The sequence below is a fragment of the Taudactylus pleione genome, unplaced genomic scaffold, assembly GCF_031769625.1.
Source record: "Taudactylus pleione unplaced genomic scaffold, aTauple2 ptg000113l, whole genome shotgun sequence".
NCBI classification, from domain to species: domain Eukaryota; kingdom Metazoa; phylum Chordata; class Amphibia; order Anura; family Myobatrachidae; genus Taudactylus; species Taudactylus pleione.
In genome coordinates, this window is record NW_028284515.1 from 3,510,923 (window position 1) to 3,533,683 (window position 22,761).

Consider the following 22,761-nt stretch of genomic DNA (forward strand, 5'->3'; position numbering starts at 1 on the left):
AGGGTCTGAAGTGTATGATTAAAACATTACCATAAAGCTCTAAAAGTTACTTTTAATAATAAATACATTTTCATGCATATGATGGTTGGGGCATGGGGCGTAGGTATATAACACATTGAGTATTCCACACGTACTAATCTCGCTGTTCATCAGCAAAGTGATGGAAATTATTTTTAAAATGTTTACATTACAAAGGTAAATAATGATAATTAACATTACAATATATAATTTCCATTTAATTTAATCTACATATACTTTTCTTTTTTCATATTTTCAGTGTTCTGGACTGGAACCTTGTGCATTAAAACAAAATGCAAAAGCAACTTCGACAGCTGCTATATGTGCTAATAATCTCTACGGCTGTCGGCATCCTTTTATTGCATATTCAATGGACAAAAAAACTGTTTTACACCTGTAAGTATTTAAAAATATTAAGTCATGTGACACAAAAGGCCTGATTCAACCCTAAGATTGCTCAAAATGTCCACTGCAACTATGGCGAGGCTACTGAATCTGAATCGGAAGATGCTGTCGCTGGCTTCAGCACACCCCAAAAAGGGATGTGGTTGATAATACTTACCATCAAGATGCCGTCTGTCAGGCTGCCAGCATTCAGAATACCAGTGCCAAAATCCTTACAGCAGTCTGAATATGCGCAAGGATTACATTAGGAGTACATTACATACACTTACATTACATACACATAGACTTACATTAAACACACTTACCCTTACATTACATTCACATAGACTTGCATTACATACACTTACCCTTACATTACATACACTTACATTGCATTACATACACTTTGTCAGGTTTCTGCCTAGGATTGGTTGTTACTCACCACGGTGCCGACTTCCCCTGACTTCTCGAGCAGTCAGACGTCAGGTGCGGTGGCGAGTGACGCGATAATGATTATGCCTTAGGTGCACTTTGACATCCATGTTCTGCCTTGTGACTTGGTTACTGAGGTTGTCATCATGGGCACAGCCATGACAGTCTTCATCACCTAACTGACCCTTCATCCAATGGAAGCATGGTCGTTGTCAGCTGACGCTGCCCTCCAATGGAATGCTACCTTAGGGTATATTACTGGGCTCTGGACAACAGGAAGTAGCATGTATAATGTCATTACTACTAGTGTTTGCTTGCCATCACTTCATTCCAGGTTCCCTTGCTGTTTACTCTAAAATCATCTCTAGTTACTCTCCTGTGCCAGCAGTGCATCTGGTTACCTTGTGCGCATACTCTATACATCCTCTGAGTACAGCCACAGTGTCACTCTCCTGTCCGGTGTTTCTGGATACCTTGCCCGCGTACTCAGTACAATATCCAAGTACAGAATCCTTGCTAGTGCTTCTTTCGGAAATACACTCTCCAGGGCCTCATTGGTGTTATCTCCCTCCATTTCCCACCTGTTTCGGATACCTGACCAAAGGGCCGCAACCTGCTTGCTGGGTGCAGCTTAAACCCATATCCTGTTTGGAGGGGCCACTGGTGAACACCTCCCAGCAGGTTAGACTCCGTGCCTTTGGTCAGGTCTCGCCAACATCAAATACTTGTGGATGAGCAGGACATACATTCAGGCCCCTCGCCTCTGATTCCTTCCACAACCCAGGACCTCAGCTCCTAAGCCAGTCGTGACACACTTGCACTTACATTACATACACTTACATTTACATACACTTACATTACACACACTTATACTTACATTACTTACACTTACATTACATACACTTACATTTACTTACACTTACATTACATACACTCACATTTACATACATTTACATTACATACACTTACATTACACACACACTTACATTTACTTACACTTACATTACATACACTTACATTTACATACACTTACATTACACTTACATACACTTACATTACATACACTTACATTATATAAATTTACATTATACACACTTACATTTACATACACTTACATTGCAAACAATTACATTTACATACACTTACATTTACATTACATATACTTACATTACATACACTTACACTTACATTACATTACACTTACATACACTTACATTACATACACTTACATTACATAAATTTACATTATACACACTTACATTTACATACACTTACATTGCAAACAATTACATTTACATACACTTACATTTACATTACATATACTTACATTACATACACTTACACTTACATTACATACACTTACATTACCTATGCTTACATTTACATACACTTACATTACATACACTTACATACACTTACATTACATACACTTACATTACATACACTTACACTTACATTACATAAATGTACATTACATACACTTACAATTACATACACTTACATTACCTATGCTTACATTTACATACACTTACATTACATACACTTACAACTTACATTACATACACTTACACTTACCGTATATACTCGAGTATAAGCCGACCTGAATATAAGCTGAGGTACCTACTTTTACCCCAAAAAACTGGGAAAACTTATTGACTCGAGTATAAGCCTAGTGTGGGAAATGGCAGCAGCTGGTAGTGCCCCCAGTAGTAATTCCCCCTGGTTGTGCCCCCAGTAGTAATCCCTCCTGGTAGTGCCCCCAGTGGTAATCCCCCCTTTCAGTGCCTCCAGTAGTAATCCCCCCCTGTTGGTACCCCCAGTGTTAATCCCCCCTTTTAGTGCCCCCTGTAGTAATCCCCCACTGGTAGTGCCCCCTGTAGTAATCCTCCCCTGGTAGTTTCCCCAGTGGTAATCCCCCCTTTTAGTGCCCCCTGTAGTAATCCCCCCTGTAGTAATCCACCCCTGGTAGTGTCCCCTGTAGTAATCCCCCCTGGTAGTTCCCCCAGTGGTAATCCCCCCTTTTATTGCCCCCTGTAGTAATCGCCCCCTGATAATGCCCCCTGTAGTAATTGCCCCCTGGTAGTGCCCCCTGTAGTAATCGCCCCCTGGAAGTGCCCCCTGTAGTCCCCCCCCCTAGTAGAGAGAGACGTGATAAGAATAAAAAAAAAATAAACACTTACCTGAAACTCCCGCTCCTGGTCCTGCCGCTGTCCACTCCTCCGCCCGCTTTGCATGGGAGAGACGACGTCATGACGACGTGTCTCCCATCACCCACTTCAGGAGCCAGAAGATGGCTCCCGCAGTGGGAGCAGCAGCAGCCGCTGAGAGTCTGACAGACTCTCAGCGGCTGCTGATTACAGCAAACACACAGCTGCCGGCTCTGGCGGCTGTGTGTTTGGCAGTGTGTAGCGCTGACCGAACTCCGTCCGGTCAGCGCTACACTTCACTCGAGTATAAGCCGAGGGGGTACTTTTTCAGCACATTTTTTGTGCTGAAAAACTCGGCTTATACTCGAGTATATACGGTACATTACATAAATTTACATTACATACACTTACAATCACATACACTTACACTTACATTACTTACATTTACATTAAATATACTTACATTAAATACACTTACATTTACATACACTTACATTACATACACTTATAAATACATTACATACATTTATACTTACATTTACATACATGTACTATATTACATACACTTACATTACACACACTTATACTTACATTACATGTACTTACGTTACATACACTTATATTTACATACATGTACACTAACATTACTCACACTTACGCTTACATTATATTAGGGGTGAGCGGGTTCGGATTTCTGAAATCCGAACCCCCCCGAGCCCCCCCGATCCGAGTCCGATCCGAGTCAGGCTCGACTTTTCCCGCCTGACTCGGATCTGAAATCGAGGCAAAACGTCATCATCCCGCCTTCCGAGTCTCGCGGGTTTTGGATCCTATATAAGGTACCCGCGTCGGCGCCATTTTCTCACTCGTCTGTGGACAGTGAAGAGGGAGGGTGGGAGTTAGGGCTGTGTAGTGTAGTGTAGTGTAGTGCTGCTGTTGTCCACTACTTCAAAGTCCATAGGGGCTGGCTGTGTTGTGCTGTGCTGCTGTTGTTAATAGGGGCTGTGTCCACTACTTCAAAGTCCATAGGGGCTGGCTGGACTGTGTTGTGCAGTCAGTTCTCCATAGGGGCTGTGTCCACTCCAAAGTCCTGTGCAGTGTCCCAGTCCTAAAGGGGTGCTGTAGTGTTGTCAAGGGGGTGCTCTGTCCATCAGGGGTGCTCCCCCCAAGTGCTAAAAAAATAATATATTTTCTGTGTTTGTGAATTGTGTGCGCAGTAGCCGCACATGCATCAACAAAGTAGTGACAAGCGTGCGCCTGTGTCATAAGTAAAGGGCCGGCTGGCTTGACCGTTAAGGGTGCTGTAACCCCCGAAAGTACACTCCAGTCCAAACCAAAAAAAAAATTATTTTCTGTGTTTGTGAATTGTGTGCTCAGTAGCCGCACGTGCATCAACAAAGTAGTGCCAAGCGTGCGCCTGTGTCATAAGTAAAGGGCCGGCTGGCTTGACCGTTAAGGGTGCTGTAACCCCCGAAAGTACACTCCAGTCCAAACCAAAAAAAAAATTATTTTCTGTGTTTGTGAATTGTGTGCGCAGTAGCCGCACGTGCATCAACAAAGTAGTGCCGAGCGTGCGCCTGTGTCATAAGTAAAGGGCCGGCTGGCTTGACCGTTAAGGGTGCTGTAACCCCCGAAAGTACACTCCAGTCCAAACCAAAAAAAAAATAAATTTCTGTGTTTGTGAATTGTGTGCGCAGTAGCCGCACGTGCATTAACAAAGTAGTGCCAAGTGTGCGCCTGTGTCATAAGTAAAGGGCCGGCTGGCTTGACCGTTCAAGGGTGCTGTAACCCCCAAAGTACACTCCAGTCCAAACCAAAAAAAAATTTTTTTTCTGTGTTTGTGAATTGTGTGCGCAGTAGCCGCACGTGCATCAACAAAGTAGTGCCAAGCGTGCGCCTGTGTCATAAGTAAAGGGCCGGCTGGCTTGACCGTTAAGGGTGCTGTAACCCCCGAAAGTACACTCCAGTCCAAACCAAAAAAAAAATTATTTTCTGTGTTTGTGAATTGTGTGCGCAGTAGCCGCACGTGCATCAACAAAGTAGTGCCAAGCGTGCGCCTGTGTCATAAGTAAAGGGCCGGCTGGCTTGACCATTAAAGGGTGCTGTAACCCCCAAAGTACACTCCAGTCCAAACCAAAAAAAAAATTATTTTCTGTGTTTGTGAATTGTGTGCGCAGTAGCAGCACGTGCATCAACAAAGTAGTGCCAAGCGTGCGCCTGTGTCATAAGTAAAGGGCCGGCTGGCTTGACCGTTAAGGGTGCTGTAATCCCCGAAAGTACACTCCAGTCCAAACCAAAAAAAAAATTATTTTCTGTGTTTGTGAATTGTGTGCGCAGTAGCCGCACGTGCATCAACAAAGTAGTGCCAAGCGTGCGCCTGTGTCATAAGTAAAGGGCCGGCTGGCTTGACCGTTAAGGGTGCTGTAACCCCCGAAAGTACACTCCAGTCCAAACCAAAAAAAAAATTATTTTCTGTGTTTAGCCGCACGTATATATCAAATTGATATAACATAAATGGAGGACCAAACTTTCTCAGACAAAAATAAAATAGAGAAAGATCAAGAACCACTTCCTCCTAGTGCTGAAGCTGCTGCCACTAGTCATGACATAGACGATAACATGCCATCAACGTCGTCTGCCAAGGCCGATGCCCAATGTCATAGTAGAGGGCACATAGAATCCCAAATGGCAAAGTTCTGGAAAATGACCTTGAAAAAGACATTTAAATCAGCTGAAGAGAAACGTAAACTTGCCAATATGCCATTTACGACACGGAGTGGCAGGGAACGGCTAAGGTCGATCCCTAGTATGTTCATGACTAGTGGTTCAGCTTCACATGACGATGGAAGCCCTCCTCCCACTAAAAAAATCAAAAGAGTTAAGCTGGCAAAAGCACAGCAAAGAACTGTGCTTTCTAAGAAGATATCACAAATCCCCAAGGAGAGTCCAAGTGTGGTGGTGGTTGCGATGCCTGACCTTCCCAGCACTGGACGGGAAGAGGTGGCTCTTTCCACCATTTGCACGCCCCCTGCAAGTGCTGAAAGGAGCACCCACAGTCCACTTGCTGATATGCAAATTGAAGATGTCACTGTTGAAGTACAACAGGATGAGGATACTGGTGTAGCTGGCGCTGAGGAGGAAGTTGGCGAGGAGGATTCTGATGGTGATGTGGTTTGTTTAAATCAGGCTCCGGGGGAGACAGTTGTTGTCCGTGGGATGAAAAAGCCCATCACGGTCATGCCTGGGCAGAAGACCAAACATTCCACCTCTTTGGTCTGGCAATATTTCTATCCAAATCCAGACAACAACTGTCTTGCCATATGTACCATATGTAAAGGTGAAATAAGTAGGGGTAGGGACGTCAACCACCTAGGAACATCCTCCCTTATACGGCACCTGCAGCGCGTTCATAAAAAGTTACTGTCAAGTTCAGAAACTTTGGCTAAGACCGTAAGCAGTCCAAGGACACCTAAATCCCGTTGTCCTGTTGTATCCAAGCGCCTGCAAACCACACCGTCAACTCCCTCCTCGTCAATTTCCTCCTTAGTCAGGATCGGAAGTAGTCCTGCAGGCCATGTCACTGGCATGACTGACTCTCCTATCCGGGATTCCTCTGGAGGATCCTGCATTGCTACGCCTACTGCTGCCGCTGCTGCTGTTGCTGCTGCTGGGAGTCGTTCATCATCCCAGAGAGGAAGTAGGAACACCACTACTTTTACTAAACAATTGACCCTCCAACAGTCCTTAGCGAGGAGGATGAAGTATGACAGCAGTCATCCTGAAGCAAAACGTATAACTGAGGCCTTGACTGCTATGTTGGTGTTAGACGTGCGTCCGGTATCCGCCATTAGTGCAGTGGGATTTAGACAATTGATGGAGGTAGTGTGTCCCCGGTTCCAAATCCCGTCTAGATTCCACTTCACTAGGCAGGCAATACCGAGACTGTACAGAAACGTCAGAAAAAGTGTCCTCAGTGTCCTGAAAAATGCCGTTGTACACAATGTCCACTTAACCACGGACATGTGGACAAGTGGAACAGGGCAGACTAAGGACTATATGACTGTGACAGCCCACTGGGTAGATGTATCACCTTACGCAGCAACAGCAGCAGCGTCACCAGTAGCAGCATCTCAGAAACGCCAGCTCGTTACAAGGCAGGCTACGCTGTGTATCACCGGTTTCAGTAAGAGGCACACCGCCGACAACCTCTTAGAGAAACTGAGGGAAATCATCGCCCAGTGGCTTACCCCACTTAGACTCTCCTGGGGATTTGTGATATCTGACAACGCCACCAATATTGTGCGGACATTACATCTGGGCAAATTCCAGCACGTCCCATGTTTTGCTCACACAATAAACTTGGTGGTGCAGAATTTTCTGAAAAGCGACAGGGGCGTGCAGGAGATGCTTTGGGTGGCCCGAAAAATTTCTGGCCACTTTCGCCATTCAGCGACTGCGTGCCGAAGACTGGAGCGCCAGCAAACACTCTTGAACCTGCCCCGCCATCACCTGAAGCAAGAGGTTGTGACGCGGTGGAACTCAACCCTCTATATGCTTCAGAGGATGGAGGAGCAACAAAAGGCCATACAAGCCTATACATCCACCTATGACATAGGCAAAGGAGGGGGTATGCACCTGACTCAAGCGCAGTGGAGAATGATTTCCGTGTTGTGCAAGGTTCTCCAGCCCTTCGAACTTGCCACACGTGAAGTCAGTTCAGACACTGCCAGCTTGAGTCAGGTCATTCCCCTCATCAGGCTTTTGCAGAAGCAGCTGGAGAAAGTGAAGGAGGAGCTAAGACGGAGCGATTCCGCTCGGCATGTGGGACTTGTGGATGAAGCCCTTCATTCGCTTTGCCAGGATTCCAGGGTGGTCAATCTGTTGAAATCAGACCACTACATTTTGGCCACCGTGCTCGATCCTAGGTTTAAAGCCTATGTGGTGTCTCTCTTTCCGGCCGACACAAGCCTGCAGAGGTGCAAAGACCTGCTGGTGAACACACTGTCAGCTGAAGCGGAACGTGACACGTCAACGGCTCCTTCTTCATTTTCTCCCGCAACTGGGGCTGCCAGGAAAAAACTTAGGTATCCTAAGCAACCCGCTGGTGGTGATGCAGGACAGGCAGGACCAAGTTTGGACATCTGGTCCGGACTGAAGGACCTGGCAACAATTTCTGACATGTCTACTGTCACTGCATATGATACTGTCACCATTGACAGAATGGTGGAGGATTACATCGGTGACAGCATCCAAGTAGGCATGTCAGACAGTCCATACCTGTACTGGCAGGAAAAAGAGGCAATTTGGAGGCCCCTGTACAAACTGGCTCTATTTTACCTGAGTTGCCCCCCCTCCAGTGTGTACTCCGAAAGAGTGTTTAGTGCAGCCGGGAACCTTGTCAGCGAAAGGCGTAGGAGGTTGCTTCCACAGAATGTGGAGAAGATGATGTTCATCAAAATGAATTATCAGCTCTTCCAGGGAGACCAGCCTCCAGAAGGTACAGAGGGACCTGTGGTGGTGGATTCAAGTGGGGACGAGTTAATACTTTGTGAGGATGAGGATGTACACACTGAAGAGGGTGAGGAATCGGTGGATGAGGAGGATGAGGATGACATCTTGCCTCCGTAGAGCCAGTTTGTGCTGGGACACATTAATTGCCAGCTTGTTTTGTGGGGGCCCAAACGAACCAATCATTTCAGCCACAGTTGTGTGGCAGACCCTGGCGCTGAAATGATTGATTTGTTAAAGTGTGCATGTCCTGTTTATACAACATAAGGGTGGGTGGGAGGGCCCAAGGACAATTCCATCTTGCACCTCTTTTTTTTCTTTGCATTATGTACAGTTTGGGGCCTAGTTTTTCTAACTGCCATCCTGTCTGCCACTGCAGTGTCACTCCTAGATGGGTCACGTGTTTGTGCCGCCCACTCGTGTCGCTTAGCATAGTCATCCAGCTACCTCGGTGCAACCTTTTGGACATAAAAACACTATTGTGAGGTGTGAGGTGTTCAGAATAGACTGGAAATGAGTGGAAATTAAGGTTATTGAGGTTAATAATAGCATAGGAGCAGAAAAACCTACAAATTCTGTGATTTTAGCTGTTTTTATGCTTTTTTTCAAAAAAATACAGATCCAAAACACAAAACCCAGAACCCAAAACACCGAAGGGTGGTTTTGGCAAAACCAATCCAGATCCAAAACACGAAGAAAGATCCAGATCCAAAACCAAAACACAAAACACGAAAAGTGGCCGGTGCACACCCCTACATTATATACACTTACATTTACATATACTTACATTACATACACTTACACTTACATTACATAAACTTACATTTACTTACACTAACACTTACATTACATACACTTACATTTACATACGCTTACATTACATACCCTTATAAATAAATTACATACACTTATACTTACATTTACATTCGCTTATATTACATATACTTACATTACATACACTTACACTTACATTACATGTACTTACGTTGCATACACTTATATTTACATACACGTACACTTACATTACTCACACTTACATTTACATTATATACACTTACTTTTACAGATACTTACTTTACACACACTTACACTTACATTACATAAACTTACATTTACTTACACTAACACTTACATTACATACAATTACCTTTTTGGATTTTGGAAGCATATTTTGTAACAGTGCTTTCCATTTCTCTGATTTTCTTTTTATATTTAAATTATTGACACTAATCAATCAATCAATCTAATTTGTATTCTTGTTTTTTAGTGATTTGTTCCATTTATCAAATAATTTTTCATTTTTAGATATATTCTGTAATCAATCAATCAATCAATCAATCAATCAATCAATCTATACTTTACCTGGCTTCCATTAAATAGTTTTCCACCTCCATTTACCTGTGCTAACCTCGGGCCTCTGATCTACTTCTTGATTAATGCAAATATTCTATGGCATCATATAGTTTATTTTAAACTGCCATCCTGTCTGCCACTGCAGTGCTACTATATTTCCTACATATGCTATATTCTGTTTTAAACTGTCATTGCTTTGTGCCGCTGCCCTGTCACTTAGTTTAGCCAGTCTGCTTGCTTCAACCTTTGGTCAATATGGGTGAAAACTGATAACAATATTGTGAGCTGTTAGGTGATCAAAATTGACTTGAAATTACTGGAAATTAATGTTATTGAGGAACAAAAACAGGCCCAAATTATTTTAGCTGTATTTTTTAATCAAATTGTAAAGACATCCAAAACACTTGGGTGTGACTTTAGCAAAATCAAATCCTTTGAGAGTGGTTTTGGCAATACCAAAACACAGGGGTCCAAACACAGTTTCATAGAGCTATGCACCCTTCTCGAGGTTATTTTCTCAACATCTCCACTATTGTACTGTATGCTTCCCCAGTTAAGTCTGTTTTGAAAAAGTTTGGTCCGTGTAAGACCATCTCTATTTTGTATATTCACGTTTTACCTTGTTTATTCGAAATGAAACTTGATGCCTCTGCGTGCTCAGTGGGAGGTAAACCAGGGGAGTATAACAGATGACAAGTGAGAGTTTATTCTGAGCACTGCTAAGTGGGCTACCTCTAGTGTCTGCTTCCAGAAGATTCAATATTACATCTTACACCAGATCACCTTTATCGGTTGGGCAGTCGTGATACTTCTCTGTCTTAAATGTGGGTGCTCAGTTGCTCCCTTATATTTCTTTCCTTATTAATTTCTGTTTTTCTTTGAGCCTATTCAAATATCCCAACCTATTGTAGTTTATTTTATAAGTGCATTCACCATACACATTTTTCAAAAACCTATCAAAGCATATTTTTAGATGCCCCTTAGCAGTCCTTACCTCCACAGCCTTACACCTCATCCTCAGCAACAGCACTGTGGACTCTAGGTTCTCTTGCAACACCACATATTCTTACAGGACATAGAACTACACATAGCACACCCCAGCAACTAAAGGATAAGTATTGCTACTTTTAAGATAGCTAGGTGAAAGACACAGTGTTATGTAGAACATACATACAGCATACCACCTCACAATGCAGCTAAGAGCATACATGCATGTATATATATATATATATATATATATATATATATATTAGGGGTGTGCACCGGCCACTTTTCGTGTTTTGTGTTTTGGTTTTGGATCTGGATCTTTCTTCGTGTTTTGGATCTGGATTGGTTTTGCCAAAACCACCCTTCGGTGTTTTGGGTTCTGGGTTTTGTGTTTTGGATCTGTATTTTTTTGAAAAAAAGCATAAAAACAGCTAAAATCACAGAATTTGTAGGTTTTTCTGCTCCTATGCTATTATTAACCTCAATAACCTTAATTTCCACTCATTTCCAGTCTATTCTGAACACCTCACACCTCACAATAGTGTTTTTATGTCCAAAAGGTTGCACCGAGGTAGCTGGATGACTATGCTAAGCGACACGAGTGGGCGGCACAAACACGTGACCCATCTAGGAGTGACACTGCAGTGGCAGACAGGATGGCAGTTAGAAAAACTAGGCCCCAAACTGTACATAATGCAAAGAAAAAAAAGAGGTGCAAGATGGAATTGTCCTTGGGCCCTCCCACCCACCCTTATGTTGTATAAACAGGACATGCACACTTTAACAAATCAATCATTTCAGCGCCAGGGTCTGCCACACAACTGTGGCTGAAATGATTGGTTCGTTTGGGCCCCCACAAAACAAGCTGGCAATTAATGTGTCCCAGCACAAACTGGCTCTACGGAGGCAAGATGTCATCCTCATCCTCCTCATCCACCGATTCCTCACCCTCTTCAGTGTGTACATCCTCATCCTCACAAAGTATTAACTCGTCCCCACTTGAATCCACCACCACAGGTCCCTCTGTACCTTCTGGAGGCTGGTCTCCCTGGAAGAGCTGATAATTCATTTTGATGAACATCATCTTCTCCACATTCTGTGGAGCAACCTCCTACGGCTTTCGCTGACAAGGTTCCCGGCTGCACTAAACACTCTTTCGGAGTACACACTGGAGGGGGGGCAACTCAGGTAAAATAGAGCCAGTTTGTACAGGGGCCTCCAAATTGCCTCTTTTTCCTGCCAGTACAGGTATGGACTGTCTGACATGCCTGCTTGGATGCTGTCACCGATGTAATCCTCCACCATTCTGTCAATGGTGACAGTATCATATGCAGTGACAGTAGACATGTCAGAAATTGTTGCCAGGTCCTTCAGTCCGGACCAGATGTCCAAACTTGGTCCTGCCTGCCCTGCATCACCGCCAGCGGGTTGCTTAGGATACCTAAGTTTTTTCCTGGCAGCCCCAGTTGCGGGAGAAAATGAAGAAGGAGCCGTTGACGTGTCACGTTCCGCTTCAGCTGACAGTGTGTTCACCAGCAAGTCTTTGCACCTCTGCAGGCTTGTGTCGGCCGGAAAGAGAGACACCACATAGGCTTTAAACCTAGGATCGAGCACGGTGGCCAAAATGTAGTGGTCTGATTTCAACAGATTGACCACCCTGGAATCCTGGCAAAGCGAATGAAGGGCTTCATCCACAAGTCCCACATGCCGAGCGGAATCGCTCCTTCTTAGCTCCTCCTTCACTTTCTCCAGCTGCTTCTGCAAAAGCCTGATGAGGGGAATGACCTGACTCAAGCTGGCAGTGTCTGAACTGACTTCACATGTGGCAAGTTCGAAGGGCAGGAGAACCTTGCACAACACGGAAATCATTCTCCACTGCGCTTGAGTCAGGTGCATACCCCCTCCTTTGCCTATGTCATAGGTGGATGTATAGGCTTGTATGGCCTTTTGTTGCTCCTCCATCCTCTGAAGCATATAGAGGGTTGAGTTCCACCGCGTCACAACCTCTTGCTTCAGGTGATGGCGGGGCAGGTTCAAGAGTGTTTGCTGGCGCTCCAGTCTTCGGCACGCAGTCGCTGAATGGCGAAAGTGGCCAGAAATTTTTCGGGCCACCCAAAGCATCTCCTGCACGCCCCTGTCGCTTTTCAGAAAATTCTGCACCACCAAGTTTATTGTGTGAGCAAAACATGGGACGTGCTGGAATTTGCCCAGATGTAATGCCCGCACAATATTGGTGGCGTTGTCAGATATCACAAATCCCCAGGAGAGTCTAAGTGGGGTAAGCCACTGGGCGATGATTTCCCTCAGTTTCTCTAAGAGGTTGTCGGCGGTGTGCCTCTTACTGAAACCGGTGATACACAGCGTAGCCTGCCTTGTAACGAGCTGGCGTTTCTGAGATGCTGCTACTGGTGACGCTGCTGCTGTTGCTGCGTAAGGTGATACATCTACCCAGTGGGCTGTCACAGTCATATAGTCCTTAGTCTGCCCTGTTCCACTTGTCCACATGTCCGTGGTTAAGTGGACATTGTGTACAACGGCATTTTTCAGGACACTGAGGACACTTTTTCTGACGTTTCTGTACAGTCTCGGTATTGCCTGCCTAGTGAAGTGGAATCTAGACGGGATTTGGAACCGGGGACACACTACCTCCATCAATTGTCTAAATCCCACTGCACTAATGGCGGATACCGGACGCACGTCTAACACCAACATAGCAGTCAAGGCCTCAGTTATACGTTTTGCTTCAGGATGACTGCTGTCATACTTCATCCTCCTCGCTAAGGACTGTTGGAGGGTCAATTGTTTAGTAAAAGTAGTGGTGTTCCTACTTCCTCTCTGGGATGATGAACGACTCCCAGCAGCAGCAACAGCAGCAGCGGCAGCAGTAGGCGTAGCAATGCAGGATCCTCCGGAGGAATCCCGGATAGGAGAGTCAGTCATGCCAGTGACATGGCCTGCAGGACTACTTCCGATCCTGACTAAGGAGGAAATTGACGAGGAGGGAGTTGACGGTGTGGTTTGCAGGCGCTTGGATACAACAGGACAACGGGATTTAGGTGTCCCTGGACTGCTTACGGTCTTAGCCAAAGTTTCTGAACTTGACAGTAACTTTTTATGAACGCGCTGCAGGTGCCGTATAAGGGAGGATGTTCCTAGGTGGTTGACGTCCCTACCCCTACTTATTTCACCTTTACATATGGTACATATGGCAAGACAGTTGTTGTCCGGATTTGGATAGAAATATTGCCAGACCAAAGAGGTGGAATGTTTGGTCTTCTGCCCAGGCATGACCGTGATGGGCTTTTTCATCCCACGGACAACAACTGTCTCCCCCGGAGCCTGATTTAAACAAACCACATCACCATCAGAATCCTCCTCGCCAACTTCCTCCTCAGCGCCAGCTACACCAGTATCCTCATCCTGTTGTACTTCAACAGTGACATCTTCAATTTGCATATCAGCAAGTGGACTGTGGGTGCTCCTTTCAGCACTTGCAGGGGGCGTGCAAATGGTGGAAAGAGCCACCTCTTCCCGTCCAGTGCTGGGAAGGTCAGGCATCGCAACCACCACCACACTTGGACTCTCCATGGGGATTTGTGATATCTTCTTAGAAAGCACAGTTCTTCGCTGTGCTTTTGCCAGCTTAACTCTTTTGATTTTTTTAGTGGGAGGAGGGCTTCCATCGTCATGTGAAGCTGAACCACTAGTCATGAACATACTAGGGATCGACCTTAGCCGTTCCTTGCCACTCCGTGTCGTAAATGGCATATTGGCAAGTTTACGTTTCTCTTCAGCTGATTTAAATGTCTTTTTCAAGGTCATTTTCCTGAACTTTGCCATTTGGGATTGTATGTGCCCTCTACTATGACATTGGGCATCGGCCTTGGCAGACGACGTTGATGGCATGTTATCATCTATGTCATGACTAGTGGCAGCAGCTTCAGCACTAGGAGGAAGTGGTTCTTGATCTTTCTCTATTTTATTTTTATCGGAGAAAGTTTGGTCCTCCATTTATGTTATATCAATTTGATATATACGTGCGGCTAAACACAGAAAATAATTTATTTTTTGGTTTGGACTGGAGTGTACTTTCGGGGGTTACAGCACCCTTAACGGTCAAGCCAGCCGGCCCTTTACTTATGACACAGGCGCACGCTTGGCACTACTTTGTTGATGCACGTGCGGCTACTGCGCACACAATTCACAAACACAGAAAATAATTTATTTTTTGGTTTGGACTGGAGTGTACTTTCGGGGGTTACAGCACCCTTAACGGTCAAGCCAGCCGGCCCTTTACTTATGACACAGGCGCACGCTTGGCACTACTTTGTTGATGCACGTGCGGCTACTGCGCACACAATTCACAAACACAGAAAATAATTTTTTTTTTGGTTTGGACTGGAGTGTACTTTGGGGGTTACAGCACCCTTGAACGGTCAAGCCAGCCGGCCCTTTACTTATGACACAGGCGCACGCTTTGCACTACTTTGTTGATGCACGTGCGGCTACTGCGCACACAATTCACAAACACAGAAAATAATTTTTTTTTTGGTTTGGACTGGAGTGTACTTTTGGGGGATACAGCACCCTTAATGGTCAAGCCAGCCGGCCCTTTACTTATGACACAGGCGCACGCTTGGCACTACTTTGTTGATGCACGTGCGGCTACTGCGCACACAATTCACAAACACAGAAAATAATTTATTTTTTGGTTTGGACTGGAGTGTACTTTCGGGGGTTACAGCACCCTTAACGGTCAAGCCAGCCGGCCCTTTACTTATGACACAGGCGCACGCTTGGCACTACTTTGTTGATGCACGTGCGGCTACTGCGCACACAATTCACAAACACAGAAAATAATTTTTTTTTTGGTTTGGACTGGAGTGTACTTTCGGGGGTTACAGCACCCTTAACGGTCAAGCCAGCCGGCCCTTTACTTATGACACAGGCGCACGCTTGGCACTACTTTGTTGATGCACGTGCGGCTACTGCGCACACAATTCACAAACACAGAAAATAATTTTTTTTTTGGTTTGGACTGGAGTGTACTTTCGGGGGTTACAGCACCCTTAACGGTCAAGCCAGCCAGCCCTTTACTTATGACACAGGCGCACGCTTGGCACTACTTTGTTGATGCACGTGCGGCTACTGCGCACACAATTCACAAACACAGAAAATAATTTATTTTTTGGTTTGGACTGGAGTGTACTTTCGGGGGTTACAGCACCCTTAACGGTCAAGCCAGCCGGCCCTTTACTTATGACACAGGCGCACGCTTGGCACTACTTTGTTGATGCACGTGCGGCTACTGCGCACACAATTCACAAACACAGAAAATAATTTTTTTTTTGGTTTGGACTGGAGTGTACTTTGGGGGTTACAGCACCCTTTAACGGTCAAGCCAGCCGGCCCTTTACTTATGACACAGGCGCACGCTTGGCACTAATTTGTTGATGCACGTGCGGCTTCTGCGCACACAATTCACAAACACAGAAAATAATTTTTTTTTTGGTTTGGACTGGAGTGTACTTTCGGAGGTAACAGCACCCTTAACGGTCAAGCCAGCCGGCCCTTTACTTATGACACAGGCGCACGCTTGTCACTACTTTGTTGATGCATGTGCGGCTACTGCGCACACAATTCACAAACACAGAAAATATATTATTTTTTTAGCACTTGGGGGGAGCACCCGTGATGGACAGAGCACCCCCTGGACAACACTACAGCACCCCTTTAGGACTGGGACACTGCACAGGACTTTGGAGTGGACACTGCCCCTATGGAGAACTGACTGCACAACACAGTCCAGCCAGCCCCTATGGACTTCGAAGTAGTGGACACAGCCCCTATTAACAACAGCAGCACAGCACTACACAGCCAGCCCCTATGGACTTTGAAGTAGTGGACAACAGCAGCACTACACTACACTACACTACACAGCCCCAACTCCCACCCTCCCTCTTCACTGTCCACAGCCGAGTGAGAAAATGGCGCCGACGCGGGTACCTTATATAGGATCCAAAACCCGCGAGACTCGGAAGGCGGGATGATGACGTTTTGCCTCGATTTCAGATCCGAGTCAGGCGGGAAAAGTCGAGCCTGACTCGGATCGGACTCGGATCGGGGGGGCTCGGGGGGGTTCGGATTTCAGAAATCCGAACCCGCTCACCCCTAATATATATATATATATATATATATATATAATGTGCTATAAACAGTTTACACTGTACCATACTAATAGGGAGATGTATCGAGATTTCTAAAGAGTGGAGAAGTTACCCATAGCAACCAATTAGCTTTACCTATCATTTTATAGGATGTACTTGATTAATGCTACCTCAAAGCAGAATGGTTACTAATGGCAACTCCTCCACTCTTTTTAAAAGGCTTAATATACCTTCCCTTAAGACACATTTTCATGTCGGCTACCAGTCAGTAAAATCTTTGTTTGTTGAATAGATACTGGGCAATATGTAATATAGATGATACATTGCTTTTTACTTTAAGTTTAAAACAACTACAGCATGTACATTTTTTAGCCTTGAGCTGGGTACACATTGGCAGATATATTGACTGACCAATTGATCGGCCATTATATTGTGTGCCCACCAGCCAGTGTTTACCAGCGATATGTCTGTATATGGTATTGTGCACAGACATATTGCGTCGGCTGTTCTGCACAACCGATGTCCAATATATTGGGGCATTGTCCTGTGTATATGGACGGCCAGCCAACCGCCCTTACATTTGCTGCAGAGGCCGAGGAGAGGGGGGCCACAACGCGACCCCTGGCCAGGGGGACCCGCGGCCAGATGACAGATGTGTATGAACAGCCATCACCTGCAGATATATCTGCAGATCACTCGATCTGCAGATATATCTGTTAGGTGTGTACCCATCTTTAGTTACATTTTAATTTGTAGAAATAGAGTTTATACTGTAACCATTGTCTTCAACTACTAACAATGAATATCTTTCATTTGCAGCCAGTGCACAAAACACATTGATCTACGAACACCGGAAGACTATAGTGAATTCTTTTTGTGAAACTAACAATCTCACCAAGTCTTTCTTTGCACTGGACAGAAGAGTCGCTGCTCAGTTATATGTGGAACACAGCCACAAATTTATATATTGTGAGGTGCCAAAAGTGGGCTGCTCCAACTGGAAGAGAGTAATTCTTCTACTGAATGAATCTTCTGGACTCACAATGAAAGACATTAGATCTTTTGATGTTGATTCCTCTCCTTTACTGGTCAAGTTAAGCTCGTACCCTCCTGCTATGCAGAGACAGCTTCTTGCAAATTATACCAAAGTAATGATTACTAGAGACCCATTAGAGAGGGTGGTTTCAGCCTACAGAGACAAGTTCCTCCATAAAAACATTTACTATGGCACAATTATTGCAGATATAATTAAAAAACATGTTCGAAAGAATAAAAATTCCACGGAAAAGATTACTTTTGAAGAGTTTGCTCTCTACATTGTTCAAGAAAATCCTCGATACGCAGATACCCATTGGAAGACCATGTATAACCTCTGTGAACCATGCAAAATCCATTATGACATATTTGGCAAGCTAGATACCATAAAACAGGATGCAAACTTTATTTTGAAGGTCATTGGGGCCCCAAAATATCTCAGCTACCCCGATGTAAAACATCGTTTTAATGAAAGCCGTACAAATGACCAAATAAGCAAATGGTTCTTGGAATCCATATCTCCTAGTTTGTTTAGAAAACTTGTGAATGTTTACAGTGTCGACTTCTCCATGTTTGAATACAGTCATTACAATATTATAAACGTTCAATAATAAATAAAGGTTAATAGCAAATGCCCTAGTGTACCGTTAGCTTTCTAGGTCTAGGACTGGCTATACGCTGTTCTAGCACTGCCCCCTCCTTATTTTCTGCAATATGTGTGCAGTGTGCACCCAGTTTTGGATTCCTTACAGAGTAGAATGCGAAAAGAAGTCCATAGGCTTCTATTAGGCAATGCCATCTACAGATGTCGTTACCTACTGGGTGCAAGTTTCGGAATGTATAGCATTCCAGAGCTTAGTACATATAGGGAATGCAGCCAAAACTCAGAAGACAACAGTTTTCTGAGTTTTGGGCGCATTTTAGCTGTAGTACATCCCACCCAATCACTCCATGGATCGGAGCTTTATCTAATCTGCTAAGTGATTGGTATTATGTGTACCCAGCTTTGCTGATCCCGGCCAAATGCACATAATAACTCATTATATCCCTGATCTCAGAGTTTTTGCTTAAACATCATTGTATATATGTTAATTTATTTAGGTGTATTGTAAATTAGGTGACATTTGATTATTATTATTTAATATAATTGTGTGTAAGGGTGGTAAACATTAATAAACATTGGAGGGATGCCTAAAGTCTTCTTAAACTTTTCAATAAGGCCTAGGATTTCACTTAAGATGATGAAAGAAAACCTCACCGATACTAAAGATATACTTTGCATCACACTAACATTATCTGCATAAAAGACATACAGTACAGTACAAAGCAAAGTTCATTATCACTATAAATAATAATGTTACAATGTGTGAATTCTATTTTCAATTTGTGACATAAGGGGCCTAATTCAGAGGTGGACGCAGTCACGGCAGCAGCTGCGTGTAATGCCGCAGTCGCTTCTTCATCTTTATGCTAATGCAGCATCTGACTTTCAAACAACTGAGACACCCACTTGCAATGTCTTAAGACAGTTCATTTCTATCATTGTGTGTATTTAGATGCACCATCGACGCACTATCGGTTACACCATCGCAACTTGCACCAGCCCTTTGGCAGGTGCAGTCTCTCTGTAAGAGTGCAGCCTCCTGTGTGAGGAGCTGTGAGTCTTTGAATACAGCCTCTTTAAGCCTGTGTGGCTTCATCATCCCCGTTACCTCGCAGCAATGCCCACTAAAATTCTCAGACCATGTGTCCGATTCTGTACTACTTCTCTGAGCACAGACAATCAGGACATTGTACGACTTAGATACATGCTCAGACTTAAAACATAGGGCCTGATTCAGACCCACTCGCGAGCGGCTGTCCGCTCGCAAGTGGGTCGATGTTATGCACTGAGCATGCGCACGACGGAGGGAGCTCCGTCGTGCGCATGCGCCAGACGCGACGAGCGAAGGAAAGTCCTTTGCTCGTTGTGTCTGATCAAAGGGGGCGTGCTGTCGATGTTGATTGACAGCACGCCCCCTTTGGTGGGCATGCCGGGGGCGTGCCTCCCTGACGGGGGCGTTCCCACGGGAACGCCTCCCGTCAGAAGCCGGCCCACTGACATCACTAGTGATGTCAGTGGGAGTGATTTTGGCTCTGATAGAGCCAAAATCACTCCGGAGCTTGCGGTTGAAAACCTCAACCGCAGGCTCCGGCTCACAGTTTCGATGGTCGCGATGGTCACGACCATCGCGGCCATCAAAATGCACGCTCGTATAGGCTGTGGGTGGTGACCCACAGCTATACGAGCGTCCAGGAGGACGCTCCATTTTCATGGAGGGCGGCCCTCATTCAGAGCGTGCGCTCTGCTCAGAGCGTACGGCTCTGAATGAGGGCCATAGTCCGTTTGCATGTGCCATTGACACTGCATCCACCTCTGTCTCCTGTGCTAATCCCAACCTTAACTAAACTCTGCAATCTCTCTCTCTCTGTCTCTGTCTCTGTCTCTGTCTCTGTCTCTCTCTCTCTCTCTCTCTCTCTATTACTGTTCAAGCATGCAGTGATTACTCCTATTCTGAAAAACAAAATTCTCACCCTCTCTCTCTCTCAATTTGCAGTCCTATCTCTCAGCACCCATGCCCCTCCAAGCTACTGGAGAGACTGGCCTACACTCGCCTTCTTCACTCACACAACTTATTGGACCACTTCAGTCAGGCTTTTGTGCCCAACACTCCACTGAGACAGCACTGACTAAGGTAGTGAATGGTCTGATCACTGCTAAGTATAAAGGCCATAACCCACGTCTTTTTTTTGCAAAATATATATTTTGCATTTCACACTATTGAACACTCTTGTCTCATACAAATACTACAATCCCTAGGTCTTTAAGACACAGCCTTTTCCTGGTTCTCACCCTGCTTATCTTATCACTTTTTCTGTGTTTGTTTCTCTGAAACTACCTCCTCTTCGGTACCTCTATCAGTTGGAGTACCGAAAGGCTCAGTCTTAGGTCTGATTTTCTCATCACTTGGCAAAATGATCGGCTCCTTCGGAATTCAGTATCATCTGTATGTAGATGATACTGAAATCTACATATCCCCTCCGCCCACATTTGTCACCATCTGTATTGGTCCGCATTACTAAATGTATCTCTGCCATTTCATCTTGGATGTCATCTTGCCTTAATAATATTATACTGGGCAATAGTAGCAACCTGATATCTCTACAAGCTCACTGCCTAGGTGTCATCCTTGACTCAGAACTGTCCTTTGTTCCCCATATTCCATCTGTCTCCAAATCATGTTACATACAAGTACAAAACATGTCTGCTTTATAATACGCCCATATATTACACAAGTCACTGCAAAAACTCTAATTCAAACACTCATTATTTCCTGCATTGATTACTCCAATAGTCTCCTTACTGGTCTTCCCCAAAACAGGCTTTTACAACTACAATCCATTTTAATTGTAGCTGCAAGGCTGATCTTCCTTGCTAAATGTTTATCATCTGATGTTCTGCTCTGTCAGTCCCTCCATTGGTTACCTCTTTTCTATAGTATTCAATATAAAATACTTTTACTTACACAAAAAGGCTATAAACCAACCACACCAACATACATCTCATCACTTATCTCAAAATAGCTCCCAACCCACCTCTCCGCTCTGCACAAGATCTGAGTCTCTCAAACACATGCATAACTTCTATTCATGGTTACAGGACTATTTTCAGGATGAACCCATTCTGTGAAATGCCCTCCCATGCACAGTAAGACTTTCATCTAGTCTCCAAACCTTCAAGCATTCCCTGAGCTTATCAAATTCCAGAATCACCCACATAACCTTTATAAGCTATCCTACCCAATTACATTCCTACTATACAGTCCACAAATAACTTTACATATTTTCTCTTTCTTCACTTTCACTTCCACCTGACCAACTTTCCTGTGTGACTGGGTTATACAGCCCACCAAAAACCTTTGCAATCTGGCTGGACCATTATGCAATGGGTACCACTTATCCTTGTGTATCAATGCATAATTCCATATACAATAGATTCTATGGGCCTGATTAAGCAGAGAATGCAGTTGTTTATACACATGCAATCTGGCAATTAATATGCACTTTGCATGCTAATGCATCGCAGTGAGCATGCGTGAGCCATAAGCTGCGGTTGGTACTGCGATCGCAGTTTATACGCAGACCCAAGGCAGAGTGATTGACAGGAAGTGCAATTAGTGGGTGGTGACGGGAGGGTGGGGTCGGACGAACGCAGGCATGTCTGTGCATTGGGACGGCGTTGAAGGGGCATGCTTAAATTGGCCATTGCGATACCAGATGCAGCCTGAGGCCTCATAGCATGCGCTGAAGTAAGCAATTCCTGAGTGATGTCTGACCTGCCTTAACTGTGTGTGTGGATCCGATGTTACCGAATGTTTCGCTATGTTGCCCAAGTATACTGATATGAAAACATGGACTGGAAAGGTACAGTACCTTGAAAACCGAATTTGAGAACCACTGCTATAAATCATTAATGAAAATGAGGCATTACCCATTGACATTTTCTTGTCATAGGTACTGATTTAGAGTTGGGAGCAGTGGTGGATTTACCCAGGAGCTGCAGGGCTGCAGACCCCAAGTAAAATCCACCACCTCAGTGAGCCAGTTGCAGTCCATGACTGCACGGGCTACACTGTGGCTAGCAGTGACTTCCCATTGGAAGCGCTACCTGCCAATCACACACAAAACAA

General features: G+C 44.8%; 1 protein-coding gene across 1 annotated transcript in view; it reads left to right on the forward strand.

The window, feature by feature from the left end:
* The window catches only part of LOC148525053 (carbohydrate sulfotransferase 9-like), a 57,167-nt gene extending 38,525 nt beyond the window's left edge, over nucleotides 1–18,642 (forward strand). Inside the window, exons 2-3 of the mRNA XM_088471183.1 lie at nucleotides 278–414; nucleotides 17,816–18,642. Coding sequence (XP_088327309.1) covers nucleotides 312–414; nucleotides 17,816–18,642 — 930 coding nt within the window. The 5' untranslated portion in view covers nucleotides 278–311. The remainder of the gene's footprint in view (nucleotides 1–277; nucleotides 415–17,815) is intronic.
* The last annotated feature ends 4,119 nt before the right edge of the window (nucleotides 18,643–22,761 follow it).